This window comes from Heterodontus francisci, chromosome 27 (genome assembly GCF_036365525.1).
Source record: "Heterodontus francisci isolate sHetFra1 chromosome 27, sHetFra1.hap1, whole genome shotgun sequence".
Taxonomy (NCBI): Eukaryota; Metazoa; Chordata; class Chondrichthyes; order Heterodontiformes; family Heterodontidae; genus Heterodontus; species Heterodontus francisci.
Window position 1 is genome coordinate 3,072,906 of NC_090397.1, and position 19,595 is coordinate 3,092,500.

At 45.1% G+C, this 19,595-nt stretch overlaps 1 protein-coding gene across 3 annotated transcripts in view; it reads right to left on the reverse strand.

The window, feature by feature from the left end:
* The window catches only part of alg1 (ALG1 chitobiosyldiphosphodolichol beta-mannosyltransferase), a 129,558-nt gene that overhangs the window by 97,338 nt on the left and 12,625 nt on the right, over nucleotides 1-19,595 (reverse strand). For all 3 annotated transcript variants that reach the window (XM_068058738.1, XM_068058737.1, XM_068058739.1), the window contains exons 2-4: nucleotides 12,880-12,960; nucleotides 10,713-10,816; nucleotides 10,469-10,611 (exon numbers count right to left, since the gene is read on the reverse strand). In XM_068058738.1, coding sequence (XP_067914839.1) covers nucleotides 10,469-10,611; nucleotides 10,713-10,816; nucleotides 12,880-12,960 — 328 coding nt within the window. The remainder of the gene's footprint in view (nucleotides 1-10,468; nucleotides 10,612-10,712; nucleotides 10,817-12,879; nucleotides 12,961-19,595) is intronic.

The window sequence follows — 19,595 nt, forward strand, 5'->3', positions numbered from 1 at the left end:
ATTTTTTCTTCTTTTTTTTTTGCATTCCTTTTTACATTTTTTACAATCTTTTTTTGCATTTATTTCATTTCATCTTAGTTTGTTCAGTTTGCTTACCCACTGTTTTTTTCAGGTTGTTTTTCTTCAGGTTTGCACTTGCTGATGTTCAATATTCAGTATATTCACACCTAATCTGTACTAATGCTTTGTCTTTCAACACACCATTAACATATTGTTTGCCTTTGCTCCGTGACCTTTTGGTCAGCTATGTGGCCTGGTCCAATCTGCACCTTCTCCTTTGTTATCTCTTGCCCAACCCCCACCTCACTTGTTTATAATCTGTGACTTTTCTAATATTTGTCAGTTCCGAAGAAGGGTCACTGACCCGAAACGTTAACTCTGCTTCTCTTTCCACAAATGCTGCCAGACCTGCTGAGTGAATCCAGCATTTCTTGTTTTTGTTGTGACAAATTTATAATCGACAGTTTCTGCTATAAATATGGATCTAGAAATTAATGGAAATGTAAAAATAGGACAGAATGTCTGCCTTTCAAATTGGATTACATCTGCATTCCCTTGACAAATTATCCTTGGCCTCTAACGCCACTTCGTACTTGGACTTAACTTCTTGTGTGCAACACCATGGGGAGCAACATACTGGTATTAAAAAAGTACAGAATTAGAAATAATTTAGGTTCATAGAATAAAAATGATTATTTGTTGCATTTAAGTGAAAATGTTACTGTAGTGATCCCCCTTGGGGATGAGTGACCATAATATGATAGAATTCTTCATCAAGATGGAGAGTGACGTAGTTGATTCTGAGACTAGGGTCCTGAATCTTAATAAAAGAAACCACGAAAGTATGAGGCGCGAGTTGGCTATGATGGATTGGGAAACGTTACTTAAAGGGATGACGGTGGAAAGGCAATGGAAAACATTTAAAGAGCGCATGGATGAACTGCAACAATTGTTTAATCCTGTCTGGCGTAAAAGTAAAAACGAGAAAGGTAGCCAAACCATGGCTTACAAGGGAAATTAGAGATAGCATTAGATCCAAGGAAGAGGCATATAAATTCGCCAGAAAAAACAACAGACCTGAGGATTGGGAGCAGTTTAGAATACAGCAAAGGAGGACCAAGGGATTGATTAAGAAGGGGAAAATAGAGTACGAGAGCAAGCTTGCGGGGAACATAAAAACTGACTGAAAAAGTTTCTATAGGTATGTGAAGAGAAAAAGATTAGTGAAGACAAATGTAGGTCCCTTACAGTCAGAAACAAGGGAATTTATGATGGGGAACAAAGAAATGGCTGACCAACTAAATGCATACTTTGGTTCTGTTTTCAAAGGAGGACGCAAATATCATACTAGAAATGTTGGGGAACACAGAGTTTAGTGAGAGGGAGGAACTGAAGGAACTCAGTATGAGTAGAGAAATGGTGTTGGGGAAATTGATGGGATTGAAGGCTGATAAATCTCCAGGGCCTGATAATCTACATCCCAGAGTACTTAAGGAAGTGGCCCGAGAAATAGTGGATGCATTGGTGGTCATCTTCCAAGATTCTATAGACTCTGGAACAGCTCCTACAGATTGGAGGGTAGCTAATGTAACCCCACTATTTAAAAAGGGAGGTAGAGAGAAAACAGGGAGTTATAGACCAGTCAGCCTGACGTCGGTAGTGGGGAAAATTCTAGAGTCCATTATCAAAGATTTTATAGCAGAGCACTTGGAGAAAAGTGGTAGAATCAGACATAGTCAGCATGGATTTACGAAAGGGAAATCATGCTTGACAAATCTACCAGAATTCTTGGAGGATGTAAGTAGTAGAGTTGATGAGGGGGAGCCAGTGGATGTGGTTTATTTGGACATTCAGAAGGCTTTCGACCAAGTCCCACATAAGAGAATAGCGTGTAAAATTAAAGTGCATGGGATTGGAGTAGTGTATTGCGATGGATAGAAAATTGGTTGGCAGACAGGAAACAAAGAGTAGGAATAAACGGGTCTTTTTCCAAATGTCAGGCAGTGACTAATGGGGTACCGCAGGGATCAGTGCTAGGACCCCAGCTATTCACAATATATATTAATGATTTAGATGAGGGAACTAAATGTAATATCTCCAGATTTGCAGGTAAGACAAAACTGGGTGGGAGGGTGAGTTGTGAGGAGGATGCAGAGAGGCTTCAGGGTGATTTGGACAAGTTGAATGAGTAGGCTAATACATAGCAGATGCAGTATAATGTGGATAAATGTGAGGTTTTCCACTTTGGTAGCAAAAACAGGAAGGCAGATTATCTGAACGGCTATAAACAGAGAGGGGAATATGCAACGAGACCTGGGTGTTCTCGTACACCAGTGGCTGAAGGTAAACATGCTGGTGCAACAGGCGGTAAAAAAGGCAAATGGTATGTTGGCCTTCATAGCGAGAGGATTAGAGTACAGGAGCAGGGATGTTTTGCTGCAATTATACAGGGCCTTGGTGAGGCCACATCTGGAATATTGTGTGCAGTTTGGTCTCCTTATCTGGGGAAGGATGTTCTTGCTATAGAGGGAGTGCAGAAAAGGTTTACCAGACTGATTCCTGGGATGGCAGGACTGACGTATGAGGAGAGATTGAGTCAGTTAGGATTATATTCACTGGAGTTCAGAAGAGTGAGGGGGGAATCTCATAGAAACCTATAAAATTCTAACAGGACTTGACAGGATAGATGCAGGAAGGATGTTCCCGATGGTGGGGGAGTCCAGAACCAGGGGTCATAGTCTAAAGATACGGGGTAAACCTTTCAGGAATGAGATGAGGAGAAATTTCTTCACCCAGAGAGTGGTGAGCCTGTGGAATTCACTACCACAGAAAGCATTTCAGGCCAAAACATTGTATGTTTTCAAGAAGGAGTTAGATATAGCTCTTGGGTCTAAAGGGATTAAAGGATATGGGGGGAAAGCAGGAACAGGTTACCGAGTTGGATGATCAGCCATGATCATAATGAAAGGTGGAGCAGGCTCGAACGGCCGAATGGCCTACTCCTGCTCCTATTTTCTATGTTTTCTATAAAGATATTAAAATTCAACCCAGAAGAATATACTTTAATAATTATGCTATTACATTAAATGGTATCTTTTGAATGGGGGCGTGCAACAGTCAAAGTCATTACAACATAGGGAGCCAATCGGCTCAGAGTCCATGCCAGCTCCCTGTACAGCAATCCAATCAGTCCCGTTGCCCTCTATCCCCATAGCGCTGCAAGTTTGCTTCCCTCAAGTGCCCATCAATTTCCTTTTGAAATCATTGATCGTTTCCACTCCCACCATCCTCACAGGCAACGAGTTCCAGGTCATTTCTATTCCCTGTGTAAATAAATTCTTCCTCACCTCCCTCTTGTGTCTCTTGCCTAAATCCTTAAAGGTTTGTCTCCGAGACCTTGTACCATCAGCTCATGGGAACAGCTTATCTTTGTCTACTTTATCTAAACCGGTCATAATCTTGTACACCTCTATCAAATCTCCCCTCAATCTCCTTTGCTGTAAGGAGAACAGCCCCAGCCTCTCCACCCTAACCGTGTAACTAAAATCCCCCATCCTGGTAAATCTCCTCTGCACCCTCTCAAGGACCCTCACATCCTTCCTAAAGTGTGGTGACCAGAACTGGACACAATATTCTAGTTGTGGCCTAACCAGAGTTTATAAAGGTTGAGCATAACTTCCCTGCTTTTGTACTTAATACCTTCATTTATGAAGCCCAATATCCCATATGCCTTGCTAACTACTCCCTCAATATGCCCAGCCACCTTCAAAGATCGATGCACATGAACCACCAGGCCCTTCTGTTCTTGTACACTCTTTAGAACTGTGCCATTAAATTTATGTTGCCTCACTCTATCCCTTCTGCCAAAAAGCATCACCTTACACTTTCGGTGTTCCGAAGAAGGGTCACTGACCCGAAACGTTAACTCTGCTTCTCTTTCCACAGATGCTGCCAGACCTGCTGAGTGATTCCAGCATTTCTTGTTTTTGTTTCAGATTTCCAGCATCCGCAGTATTTTGCTTTTATCACCTTACACTTTGTTGTATTAAATTCCATCTGCCACTTGTGCTCCCATTCTGCTAGCCTATGTCCTGTTGCAGTCTACTGGTATTATCTGAAGATGGCAGGACAAGTTGAGAAAGTTGTTAAATAAAAAAAGCATATGGGGTTCTTGGCTTGATAAATATAAACAAAATACAAAAGCAATGAAGTTATATAAATTACTGGATAGGCCTCAGCTGAAATAGTGTCAAAGTCTGGGCCTTTGAGAGTGTGCAGAGGAGAATTGCCAGAATGTTACCAGTGATTAGGGACTTCAATGATGTGGAGAGAATACAGAAACTGGGACTGTTCACATTTAGAGCAAAGAAGGACAAGGGAAGATTCAGTGCAAGTTTGGAAATTATGAGGGGTCTGGCTAAAGTTGATAGGGAGAAACGTCAATAACCAGAGGGCACAGATTTAAGATAATTAGCAAACATTTCAGGGGAGAAAACTGGAAGAGAAAAACTTGGGGGGAGAGCAGGGGAATGAGACTAATTGGATAGCTCTTTTAAACAGCCCACACAGAGACGATGGGCCTAATGGCCTCATTGTGTGCTGCATGATTCGATGGTGAATTTGCAACATTCAGATTGGTTTTCTTTGCATTAAGGGAGAGGCTTTAATTTTAGTGGCAAAGAAAATAAAGTTCAACAGTTTGCAATCAACATGTTTATGGCAGTAAAGAGCAGTAATAGTAAGGGATTTCGACTATGCTAATATTAACCAGGATAAAATCAGTGTTAAAGGTATAGAGAGCACAAAATTCTGAAATGAATTGAGAAATTTTTAACCAGTACATAGCAACCCAGCAAGAGAAAGGGCAGTTCTGGACCTAGTTACAGGGAATGAAGCTGAGCAGGTGGAAGAGATATCTGTGAGAGAGCATTTTGGTGGGAGTGATCATAATTCAGTTGGGGAAAAAGTTTCTTCCCATCTCCCCTATCTATGCCCCTCACAGGTTTGGAAGGTGCTGTCGAAGGAGCCTTGGTGCGTTGCTGCAGTGTATCTTGTAGATGGTACACACTGCTGACACTGTGCATCAGTGGTGGAGGGAGTGAATGTTTGTGGATGGGCCTAGTACACTACCCGGAGGAACCCCTGCAGTGATGTCCTGAGAGAGAGAGAGAGAGAGAGAGAGGGGGAGAGAGAGAGAGGGAGAGGGGGAGAGAGAGAGAGAGTGCCAGGATCTGTGCTTTTTTTGTTTTGTATTTTTGTATGTTTTTTCTTTTAGTTTTAAATTGTTGCTGTTTCTTTTTGGCAAGTACAGCTCATGCCCCTTAGGGGTCTAAACTGGTTCTGTATCATATTACATTTTAATTTTGTTTCATCACCCTTCAAGGAGAAGATATAGAGGGTTCAGAATGAATATGTTCCGACAAAGAAAAAGGGTTGGGAGTCCCAAATCTAGACCTCCCCCGGATGTAAAACAGCATACAGAGTAAGATAATGCAAAAAAGGGACGCTTATGTCAGATACTGAGAGCTTAATACTGTAGAAAGCCTGGAGGAGTATTGAAGGTGCAGGGTGAAATTAAAAAAGGAAATTAGGAAAGCTAAAACAGGGCATGAAAAAAGTTGGCAAATAAAATCAAGGAGAATGCAAAAATGTTTTATAAATACATAAAGAGTAGGGCCTATTGGAGATCAACAGGTAACCCGTGGGTGGAGGTGCAAGATGTGGATGTGGCTCTTAATGAATACTTTGTGATTGTCTTCACAAAAGTGGAGGAATGATGCAGACATTGTAGTTAAGAAGGAGTATGAACTATTGGATGGGATAAACATAGTGAGAGAGGGGAAATAATAAGGAGTTCAGCATCTTTTAAAGTGGATAAAGTGCCAGGCCCTATTGAAATATATCCCAGGCTACTAAGAGAAGCCAGGGAGGAAATAGCAGAGGCTCTGACCATTTTCCAATCCTCTCTGCCTATAGGTGTGGTGCTGCACAGCTGGAAAACTGCTAGCATTGTATTGTTGCTTAAAAAGGGAGAAAGGGATAGACTGACCTAACATCAATACTGCACAAATTTTGAAAAAAATTCTGAGGGGCAGTATAAATTGTCATTTAGAAAGACACAGATTAATTAAGGGTAGTCAACATGGATTTATTACGGGTAGGACGCGTCTGACTAACAAGTGAATTTTTTTGAGGAGGTAATAAAGAGGGTCGATGAGGGTAGTGCGTTTAATGTAGTCTATATGGATTTTAGCAAGGCTTTTGTTAAGGTCCCACGTGGAAGACTGATCATGAAAGTAAAAGCCCATGGGATCCAAGAGAAAGTAACAAGTTGGATCCAAATGGCCAGTGGCTTGTAGCAAAGGGAATTATTGTGGCTGTTTTGTGACTGGAAGGCTGTTTCCAGTAGGGTCCTTTTCTTTTCATGGTACATATCAATGATTTAGACTTGAATGTAGGGGACATGATTAATAAGTTGGTAGACAATACAAAAATTGCAGGTGTGGTTAATAATGAAGAGAAAGCTGTAGACTTCAGGAAGGTATCAAGTGGGCCAAAAAGTAGCAAATGGAGTTCAATCCAGAGAAGTGTGAAGTAATGCATTTGGGGAAGGCTAACAAGGCAAGGAAATACACAATAAATGGTAGGATACGGAGAAGTACAGAGGAAGAGAGGGGCCTTGGACTGCATGTCCACAGATAGCAGAATAGGTAAACAAAGTGGTTAAGAAGGCATACGGAATACTTTCGTTTATGAGCCAAGGCATAGAACAAACAAGCAGGGTTGTTATGCTAGATCTGCATAAAACACTAGTTAGACCACAGCTAGAGTACTGCATACAGTTCTGCTTACTGCATTCCAGGAAGGATGTAATCACACTGGAAAGGGTACAGAAGAGATTTACGAGGATGTTGCCAGGACTGGAGAATTTCAGCGAAGAGGAAAGATTGGATAGGCTTGGTTTGTTTTCTTTGGAACAGAGGAGGCCGAGAGGAGATTAAATTAAGGTGTGTAAAATTATTAGGGTCCTAGATAGAGTGAATAGGAAGGCCTCCCAACAGCCAGCAGGAGATAGAGGAGCAGATATGTAGACAGATTTTGGAATGATGTAAAGGTAACAGGGTTGTTGTGGTGGATGATTTTAACTTCCCCTTTATTGACTGGGACTCACTTAGTGCTAGGGGCTTGGATCGGGCAGAATTTGTAAGAAGCATCCAGGAGGGCTTCTCGAAACAATATGTAGATAGTCCAACTAGGAAAGGGGCCGTACTGGACCTGGTATTAGGTAATTAGCTCGGCCAGGTGGTCGAAGTTTCAGTAGGGGAGCATTTCGGGAACAATGACCATAATTCTGTAGGTTTTAAGGTACTTGTGGATAAAGATAAGAGTAGTCCTCGGGTGAAGGTGCTAAATTGGGGGAAGGCTAATTATAACAATATTAGGCAGGAACTGAAGAATTTAGATTAGGGGCGGCTGTTTGAGGGTAAATCAACATCTGACATGTGGGAGTCTTTCAAACGTTAGTTGATTAGAATCCAGGACCGGCATGTTCCTGTGAGGATGAAGGATAAGTTCGGCAAGTTTCGGGAATCTTGGATAACGAGGGATATTGTGAGCCTAGTCAAAAAGAAAAAGGAAACATTCGTAAGGGTTAGAAGGCTGGGAATAGACGAAGCCCTTGAGGAATATAGAGAAAGTAGGAAGGAACTTAAGCAAGGATTCAGGTAGGCTAAAAGGGGTCATGAAAAGTCATTGGCAAACAGGATTAAGGAGAATCCCTAGGCTTTTTATACATATATAAAGAGCAAGAGGGTAGCCAGGGTTGGCCCACTCAAGGACAGAGAAGGGAATCTATGTGTGCAGCCAGAGGAAATGGGCGAGGTACTAAATGAGTACTTTGCATCAGTATTCACCAAAGAGAAGGACTTGGTGGATGATGAGTTTAGGGAAGGGTGTGTAGATAATCTGGGTTATGTCGATATCAAAAAGGAGGTGGTGTTGGGCGTCTTGAAAAACATTAAGGTAGATAAGTCCCCAGGGCCTGATGGGATCTACCACAGAATACTGAGGGAGGCAAGGGAGGAAATTGCTGGGGCCTTGACAGAAATCTTTGTATCCTCATTGGCTACAGGTGAGGTCCCAGAGGACTGGAGAATAGCTAATGTTGTTCCTTTGTTTAAAGAAGAGCAGCAAGGATAATCCAGGAAATTACAGCCTGGTGAGCCTTACGTCAGTGGTAGGGAAATTATTGGAGAGAATTCTTCGGGACAGGATTTACTCCCATTTGGAAACAAATGCACTTATTAGTGAGAGGCAGCATGGATTTGTGAAGGGGAGGTCGTGTCTCACTAACCTGATCGTGTTTTTTGAGGAAGTGACAAAGGTGATTGATGAAGAAAGGGCAGTGGATGTTGTCTACATGGACTTCAGTAAAGCCTTTGACAAAGTCCCTCATGGCAGACTGGTACAAAAGGTAAAGTCACACGGGATCAGAGGTGAGCTGGCAAGATGGATACAGAACTGGCTCGGTCATAGAAGACAGAGGGTATCAGTGGAAGGGTGCTTTTCTGAATGGAGGGATGTGACTCGTGGTGTTCCGCAAGGATCACTGCTGTTGTACTATACATAAATGATTTGGAGGAAAATGTAGCTAGTCTGATTAGTACGTTTGCGGACAACACAAAGGTTGGTGGAGTTGCGGATAGTGATGAGGATTGTCAGAGGATACAGCAGGATATTGATCGGTTGGAGACTCGGGCGGAGAAATGGCAGATGGATTTAATCCGAACAAATGTGAGTTAATCCATTTTGGAAGGTCTAATACAGGTGGGAAGTATACAGTAAATGGCAGAATCCTTAGGAGTATTGACAGGCAGAGAGATCTGGGCGTACAGGTCCACAGATCACTGAAAGTGGCAATGCAGGTGGATAAGGTAGTCAAGAAGGCATAAAGCATACTTGCCTTCATCGGTCGGGGCATAGAGTATAAAAATTGTCAAGTCATGCTGCAGCTGTACAGAACCTTAGTTAGGCCACACTTGGAATACTGCGTACAATTCTGGTCACCACACTACCAGAAGGCTGTGGAGGCTCTGGAGAGGGGACAGAAGAGGTTTACCAGGATGTTGCCTGGTCTGGAGGAAATTAGCTATGAGGAGAGGTTGGATAAACTCAGATTGTTTCCACTGGAACGACGGAGGTGGAGGGGCGACATGATAGAGGTTTACAAAGTTATGAGTGGCATGGACAGAGTGGATAGTCAGAAGCTTTTTCCCAGGGTGGAAGAGTCAGTTACTAGGGGACATAGGTTTAAGGTGTGAGGGGCAAAGTTTAGAGGGGATGTGCGAGGCAAGTTTTTTTTTTTACACAGAGGGTGGTGAGTGCCTGGAACCTGCTGCCGGGGGAGGTGGTGGAAGCAGGTACGATAGCGACGTTTAAGAGGCATCTTGACAAATACATGAATAGGATGGGAATAGAGGGATACGGACCCCGGAAGTGCAGAAGGTTTTAGTTTAGACAGGCATCAAGATCGTTGCAGGCTTGGAGGGCCGAATGGCCTGTTCCTGTGCTGTACTGTTATTTGACCTTGAAAAGTTTAGGGGGGATATGCGTGGAAATTTCTTTACGCAGAGGGTGGTGGGTGCATGGAACGCTTTGCCAGCGGAGGTGGTAGACGCGGGCACGATAGCGTCTTTTAAGATGTATCTAGACAGATACATGAATGGGCAGGAAGTAAAGAGATACAGACCCTTAGAAAATAGGCGACAGGTTTAGATAGAGGATTTGGATTGGCGTAGGCTTGGAGGGCCGAAGGGCCTGTTTCTGTGCTGTAATTTTCTTTGTTCTTTGTTTACTCAGAGAGTAGTAGGGGCGTGGAACGCCCTGCCTGCAACAGTAGTAGACTCGCCAACTTTAAGGGCATTTAAGTGGTCATTGGATAGACATATGGATGAAAATGGAATAGTGTAGGTCAGATGGTTTCACAGGTCGGCGCAACATCGAGGGCCGAAGGGCCTGTACTGCGCTGTAATGTTCTAATTCTAATTCTAGACCTATTTCCATTAGCAGGGAGGTGAGTAACCAGGCAATAGATTTAAAGTAATTGGCAGAAGGATTAGAGGGGAGTTGAGAATTTGTTTCATCCAGAGGGTGGTGGGGATCTGGAACTCACTGCTTTAAAAGGACGGTAGAGGCAGAAACCCTCACTATATTTTAAAAAAAATAATACTTGGCTATGCACTTGAAGTGCCAAAACCTACAGGGCTGTGGACCAACAGCTGGAAAGCCGGATTAGGCTGGATAGCTTGTTTTTGGCTGTTTGACAATGATGGACCAAATTAATTCCTACTGTGTTGTAAATTTTCTATATTTTTATTATGAGAGACAGAAGGCAAAACAAGATTGTTTATATTCAGAATTAAATACAGAATAATAGTGAATTGCATACTGAAAAGCATTCTGTACTAACCATTTGGCAATCAGCACAATAGGATCTCCATGTGTGAGGCTCAGAATGGTGTAACCATAATTATGCCAGTCAATAATAAATTTACTTCCTCTCAGCAAACATACTGCCCACGTAGCTGCGATAGCAGGGAGGCCTGGTGGATTCTGTGGGAATTAGGAAAGTAAAGCAAAAAGAGAATTTACCATTTTCTTCAAGTTGTTCCGTGAACAGAACAAAAACTATAAATAAGGACTAAACGTTTTACCTGCAGGAGCACGTACGAAGGTGCATCAATCTTTAGGAGGACATAACATATTTGTAAAGTCTGCACAATGATCTTGACCCCATAATGAAAAATCTTTGATCCAACTACAAAATACAGAAGTAAACGTTAGAACAAAGAACAGTACAGCACAGGAACAGGCCATTCGGCCCTCCAAGCCTGCGCCGATCTTGATGGCTGTCTAAACTAAAACCTTCTGCACTTCCGGGGACCGTATCCCTCTATTCCCATCCTATTCATGCATTTGTCAAGTTGCCTCTTAAACGTCGCTATCGTACCTGCTTCCACCATCTCGCCCTGGCAGCAAGTTCCAGGCACTCACCACCCTCTGTGTAAAGAACTTGCCTCGCACATCCCCTCTAAACTTTGCCCCTCGCACCTTAAACCTATGCCCCCTAGTAACTGACTCTTCCACCCTGGGAAAAAGCTTCTGATTATCCACTCTGTCCATGCCACTCATAACTTTGTAAACCTCTATCATGTCGCCCCTCAACCTCCGTCGTTCCAGTGGAAACAACCTGAGTTTATCCAACCTCTCCTCATAGCTAACGCCCTCCAGACCAGGCAACATCCTGGTAAACCTCTTCTGTACCCTCTCCAAAGCCTCCACGTCCATCTGGTAGTGTGGCGACCAGAATTAGCACGCAATATTCTCAGTGTGGCCTAACTAAGGTTCTGTACAGCTGCAGCATGACTTGACAATTTTTATACTCTATCCCCCAACCAATGAAGGCAAGCATGCCATATGTCTTCTTGACTACCTTATCCACCTGCGTTGCCACTTTCAGTGATCTGTGGACCTGTACGCCCAGATCTCTCTGCCTGTCAATACTCCTAAGGGTTCTGCCATTTACTGTATACTTCCACCTGTATTAGACCTTCCAAAATGCATTACCTCACATTTGTCCGGATTAAATCCATCTGCCATTTCTCCGCCCAAGTCTCCAACCGATCTATATCCTGCTGTATCCTCTGACAATCCTCATCACTATCCGCAACTCCACCAACCTTTGGGTCGTCCGCAAACTTACTAATCAGACCAGCTACATTTTCCACCAAATCATTTATATATACTACAAACAGCAAAGGTCCCAGCACTGATCCCTGTGGAACACCACTAGTCACAGCCCTCCATTCAGAAAAGCACCCTTCCACTGCTACCCTCTGTCTTCTATGACCGAGCCAGTTCTGTATCCGTCTTGCCAGCTCACCTCTGATCCCGCGTGACTTCACCTTTTGTACCAGTCTGCCATGAGGGACCTTTTCAAAGGCTTTACTGAAGTCCATGTAGACAACATCCACTGCCCTTCCCTCAATCATCTTCGTCACTTCCTCAAAAAACTTGATCAAGTTAGTGAGACACGACCTCCCCTTCACAAAATCATGCTGCCTTGCGCTAATAAGTTCATTTGTTTCCAAATGGGAGTAAATCCTGTCCCGAAGAATCCTCTCCAATAATTTCCCCACCACTGACCCAAGTCTCACCGGCCTATAATTTCCTGGATTATCCTTGCTACCCTTCTTAAACAAAGGAACAACATTAGCTATTCTCCAGTCCTCTGGGACCTCACCTGCAGCCAATGAGGATGCAAAGATTTCTGTCAAGGCCCCAGCAATTTCCTCCCTTGCCTCCCTCAGTATTCTGGGGTAGATCCCATCAGGCCCTGGGGACTTATCTACCTTAATGTTTTTCAAGACGTCCAACACCTCCTCCTTTTTGATAACGACATGACCCAGACTATCTACACACCCTGCCCTAGACTCATCATCCACCAAGTCCTTCTCTTTGGTGAATACTGATGCAAAGTACTCATTTAGTACCTCGCCCATTTCCTCTGGCTCCACGCATAGATTCCTTGCTCTGTCCTTGAGTGGGCCAACCCTTTCCTTGGTTACCCTTTTGCTCTTTATATACGTATAAAAAGCCTTGGGATTCTCCTTAATCCTGTTTGCCAATGACCTTTCATGACCCCTTTTAGCCCTCCTGACTCCTTGCTTAATCATCTGGAATTGGTGCTTACAGAATGTTTGTAAAATACCTCTATCTTCACACGGATATCTATTGTTTGTGGCCGACAAACTAAATGCAGATGTTGACTAATGCCCAATATATTTTGTAGTCTAGTTGTATGAAGATTGCAGCACTTACATTTCATTGCTGTCATAAACTCTGCTATGTAGACAATGTTAATCTTATCGTTATCTAAAACATCTCGATGAGGTTTTGCACCTGAAAAAAAAAATTCAGACCAAGTTTTTTAAAAATCTGAAAATGTACTTGTTTTGGGCAACTTGCAACATTGTGTAAAAGCAAATACATCAAAGTAAAGCATCACAGCATTATATTTTGGATCCTGTGTTTTGTCATTGATACAAGCACTGTGCAAAACAGTTTATACTATAAAAAGTTTCCAAAAGGAAAAAGAAACTACTTCTTGGCTTCCTTTGTCTTATGTTCAATAACTTATATATGCAGTATTAACACCCGTACTCTTCCAAACATTACTAATCAGTATGTAGGAGGACAGCAGTTAAAGTAAAGGCAAGACTGCTGATAATACCAACTTTGACAGTTCAAAAAATCCATCATGGTTTTTGTTCAGAGTCTGAACATGTTATTACACAAACAGTACATTCAGAATCACTTTACCTAATATTCCTTTCTATAATGATTTACAATTGTTCCATGTCCAGATGTGTACATTATTAAAAATGTACAATAATTGTCAAAATGGTCATATCCTGCTTCTGCTAACTTTACAATTAACTGCTGACTTTCCCCAGAGAGGTTGCTTCACACACACGCACACACAGACAGAGACAGTTACACGGGCAGACAGACAGTTTCACACACACACACGGGCAGACAGACAGTTTCACACACACAAACACACGGCAGACAGTTACAGACACAGGCAGACAGAGTTACACACACACATGGGCACAGACAGTTACACATACACACACGGACGGGCAGACAGACAATTACATACACACACGGGCAGACAGACAATTACAAACACATATACACACACACATACACTGGCAGACAGACCACTACACAGACACACACACACTGGCAGACAGACAATTACAGACACACACACGCGGGCAGACAGACAATTACATACACACACGGGCAGACAGACAATTACATACACATATACACACACACATACACTGGCAGACAGACCACTACATACACACACACACACTGGCAGACAGATAGTTACACATACGGGCAGACAGTTACAGACACAGGCGCACACACACACACACTGGCAGACAGACAGTTACACACGGGCAGGCAGACAGACAGTTACACACACACACACACACACACACACACACACACACACGGGCAGACAGACAGCTACACACACACACGGGCAGACAGACAGTTACAGACACACACACACATATGGGAAGACAGACAGTTACACACACACACAGGGGCAGACAGACACACACACGGGCAAACTGACAGTTACACACACACATGGACAGACAGACAGTTACACACACACACGGGCAGGCAGACAGTTACACACACACGGGCAGGCAGACAGTTACACACACAGACGGGCAGGCAGACAGACAGTTACAGACACACATACACATGGGCAGACAGACAGCTACACACACACGGGCAGACAGCTACACACACACACACACGAGGAGACAGACAGTTACAGACACACACACACACACAGGCAGGCAGACGGTTACACACACACACGGGCAGACGGTTACACACACACACGGGCAGGCAGACGGTTACACACACACACGGGCAAACTGACAGTTACACACACACACGGGCAAACTGACAGTTACACACACACACACGGGCAAACTGACAGTTACACACACACACACGGGCAAACTGACAGTTACACACACACACACGGGCAAACTGACAGTTTTTTTTTAAGAGAGATAAGGCACTAAAACAGGCCCTTCAGCCCACCGAGTCTATGCCGACCAACCACCCTTCTCCTACCACCTACCTACACTAGGGGCAATTTACAATGGCCAATTTACCTATCAACCTGCAAGTCTTTGGCTGTGGGTGGAAACCAGAGCACCCGGTGGAAACCCACGCGGTCACAGGCAGAACGTGCAAACTCCGCACAAGCAGTACCCAGAACCGAACCTGGGTCGCTGGAGCTGTGAGGCTGTGGTGCTAACCACTGCGCCGCCATAAGCCGTTTACCAAGGCTGCAGAAAATGAGTTTCCCCAGGAATTTTTTTTAAGGCAGCAGACATCTGATCCAACAGGGAGTCTTTTTCTGAAAACTGAACCCCAAGTAGCACCAGGAGCCTGTCCATATGCAACACCCGAGTACAATATAGCAATTTAAATTGTTAGCACTGAACCATGGATCTCCAAATTGAATTCCCTCAATCATCTATACAGTCTGTTGAAGTCCATGATATATTGCTCCAGTGATTAACCATCTGTTTTCCGAAATCTGTCAAAGTCTGACCATGGCATTGAATAGATTACCTTTCTTATACATCTCGTCCAGGAATTCTAACAGAAGATCCAAACCTTCATCAGTTTCCAACTGACGAGCATCCAATTCACAAAATACTTCACTTTTGATTTTAGTTTTGGTAGGAAATGACAATGCCAAGGCCATACCTTGTTTCCTCTTTGCCAGGGTGTAACCATCATCCACATATCCATTTCCTTCTTCCACTAGTCACATGGTTAAAACTCAGAACATCAGAGGGTAATCATACCCTAACAATTTACACTTGCTTTCTGCCATTTTCTCCAACAGACACTGGGATTTTAGTTTTCTATATTTAAAAAATTCTTTAGTTTCCAATCTTCACCTTTAGGCAAAACAATCCTCTGCTACCATGTTATACTCCAGAAAGCTTGTTGTTGAAGGATTATGCTGGAGCCAATCTTTACACAGTCTTGCATTTATTTTACGAAGTAAAAAGATTACAAACATGCAGCTCCTCACTCAAACCTTCATCCAGTTTCAAGAAGTATTTCCTTATATATACTCAGGTGAGACCATAATTAACACCCTCCACCTGCCTAGGACTAAACACAAATAACAGGCCATACAGCCTCTCAAGCCCAATCCGCCATTCAATATGATCAGGCCGATCGACTTCGACTCTGCTTGCCCACCTGAGCCCCATAAACTTTAATTCCTTCAGTATCCAAAAACCTATCGATCACAGCCCTGAACACACTCAACGACTGTTACACACACACGGGCAGGCAGACAGTTACAGACACACACACGGACAGACAGACAGCTGCACACACACACACGGGCAGACAGACAGTTACAGACACACACACATACACGGGCAAACTGACAGCTACACACACACACACGGGCAGACAGACTGTTACACACACGGGCATACAGTTACACACACATGGACAGACAGTTACACACACCGACGGGCGGGCAGTTACACACACACGGGCAGACAGTTACACACACACAGACACATGGGCAGACAGACAGTTACACACACACGGGCAGACAGACAGTTACAGACACACACACACACATCTACAAATGGGCAGACAGTCACACACACACACGGGCAAACTGACAGTTACACACACACACACACACGGGCAGACAGTTACACACACACGGGCAGGCAGACAGTTACACACACACACGGGGAGGCAGACAGTTACACACACACAGGGGCAGACATACACACACACGGGCAGACAGACAGCTACACACACACACACACACAGGCAGACAGTTAACACACACACGGGCAGACAGACTGTTTTACACACACACACACACACACACACACACACACGGGCAGACAGACAGTTACACACACGGGCAGCCAGACAGTTACAGACACACACACACACGGGCAGACAGACCGCTACATACACATATACACACACTGGCAGACAGACCACTACATACACGTATACACACACACACAAGGGCAGACAGACAGCCACACACATACACGGGCAGACAGACAGCCACACACACACACGGGCAGACAGACAGTTACAGACACACACGGGCAGACAGACAGTTACAGACACACACGGGCAGACAGACCGCTACAGACACATATACACACACTGGCAGACAGACCACTACATACAGCCACACACACATACACGGGCAAACTGACAGCTACACACACACACACGGGCAGACAGACTGTTACACACACGGGCATACAGTTACACACACACGGGCAGACAGTTACATACACACGGGCAGACAGTTACATACACACGGGCAGACAGACAGTTACACACACACACGGGCAGACAGACAGTTACAGACACACACACACACATCTACAAATGGGCAGACAGTTACACACACACACGGGCAAACTGACAGTTACACACACACACGGGCAGGCAGACAGTTACACACACACACGGGGAGGCAGACAGTTACACACACACACGGGGAGGCAGACAGTTACACACACACACGGGGAGGCAGACAGTTACACACACACACGGGGAGGCAGACAGTTACACACACACACGGGGAGGCAGACAGTTACACACACACACGGGGAGGCAGACAGTTACACACACACACGGGGAGGCAGACAGTTACACACACACACACGGGGAGGCAGACAGTTACACACACACACGGGGAGGCAGACAGTTACACACACACACACGGGGAGGCAGACAGTTACACACACACACGGGGAGGCAGACAGTTACACACACACACACGGGGAGGCAGACAGTTACACACACACACGGGGAGGCAGACAGTTACACACACACACGGGGAGGCAGACAGTTACACACACACACACACGGGCAGGCACACACACGGGCAGACAGACAGTTACACACACAGACACACGGGCAGGCAGACAGTTACACACACACACAGGCAGACAGACAGCTACAGACAGACACACGGGCAGACAGACACACGGGCAGACAGACACACACACACACGGGCAGGCAGACGGTTACACACACACACACGGGCAGGCAGACGGTTACACACACACACACGGGCAAACTGACAGTTACACACACACACGGGCAAACTGACAGTTACACACACACACCGGCAGGCAGACAGTTACACACACACACACGGGCAGACAGTTACACACACACACGGGCAGACAGTTACACACACACACACACACGGGCAGACAGACAGTTACAGACACACACACACGGGCAGACAGTTACAGACACACGGGCAGACAGACTTTTACACACACACACGGGCAGACAGACTTTTACACACACACACGGGCAGACAGACTTTTACACACACACACGGGCAGACAGACAGTTACAGACACACATACACGGGCAAACTGACAGTTACACACACACACAGACGGGCTGACAGACAGTTACACACACACAGGGGCAGACAGGCAGTTACACACACACACAAACAAACGGGCAGACAGTTAGAGACACACACGGGCAAACTGACAGTTACACACACACACACACACACACACACACACACACAAGGGCAGACAGACAGTTACACACACGTGCAGAGATAGTTACACACACACACACATCCCCACCCCCGCACGGGCAGACAGAGAGTTACAGACACACACACATACACATACGGGCAGACAGTGACAGACTGTTTCACACACACACACGGGCTGACAGTTTCACACACACACACACACACACAGGCAGACAGTCTGCCTGTCTCTTGTGTGTCTGCCTGTGTGTGAGGGAGATAAAAACTGTCTGCCTGTGTGTGAAACTGTCTGTGTATGTGTGTGTGAGAGAAACTGTCTGTCTGCCCGTGTGTGTGTGTGAGAGAAACTGTCTGTCTGCCCGTGTGTGTGTGTGTGTGAGAGAAACTGTCTGTCTGCCCATTTGTGTGTGTGTGAGAGAAACTGTCTGTCTGCCCGTGTGTGTGTGTGAGAGAAACTGTCTGTCTGTCTGCCTGTGTGTGTGTGAAACTGTCTGTCTGTCTGCCTGTGTGTGTATGTGTGTGTGAGAGAAACTGTCTGTCTGCCCGTGTGTGTGTGTGAGAGAAACTGTCTGTCTGCCCGTGTGTGTGTGTGAGAGAAACTGTCTGTCTGCCCGTGTGTGTGTGTGAGAGAGAAACTGTCTGTCTGCCCGTGTGTGTGTGTGTGAGAGAAGCTGTCTGTCTGCCCGTGTGTGTGTGTGTGAGAGAAGCTGTCTGTCTGCCCGTGTGTGTGTGTGAGAGAAACTGTCTGTCTGCCTGTGTGTGTATGTGTGTGTGAGAGAAACTGTCTGTCTGCCCGTGTGTGTGTGTGAGAGAAACTGTCTGTCTGCCCGTGTGTGTGTGTGAGAGAAACTGTCTGTCTGCCCGTGTGTGTGTGTGAGAGAGAAACTGTCTGTCTGCCCGTGTGTGTGTGTGAGAGAGAAACTGTCTGTCTGCCCGTGTGTGTGTGTGAGAGAGAAACTGTCTGTCTGCCCGTGTGTGTGTGAGAGAAGCTGTCTGTCTGCCCGTGTGTGTGTGTGTGAGAGAAGCTGTCTGTCTGCCCGTGTGTGTGTGTGAGAGAAACTGTCTGTCTGCCCGTGTGTGTGTGTGAGAGAGAAACTGTCTGTCTGCCCGTGTGTGTGTGTGAGAGAGAAACTGTCTGTCCGCCCGTGTGTGTGTGTGTGTGAGAGAGAAACTGTCTGTCTGCCCGTGTGTGTGTGTGTGTGAGAGAGAAACTGTCTGTCTGCCCGTGTGTGTGTGTGTGTGAGAGAGAAACTGTCTGTCTGCCCGTGTGTGTGTGTGTGTGAGAGAGAAACTGTCTGTCTGCCCGTGTGTGTGTGTGTGTGAGAGAGAAACTGTCTGTCTGCCCGTGTGTGTGTGTGAGAGAGAAACTGTCTGTCTGCCCGTGTGT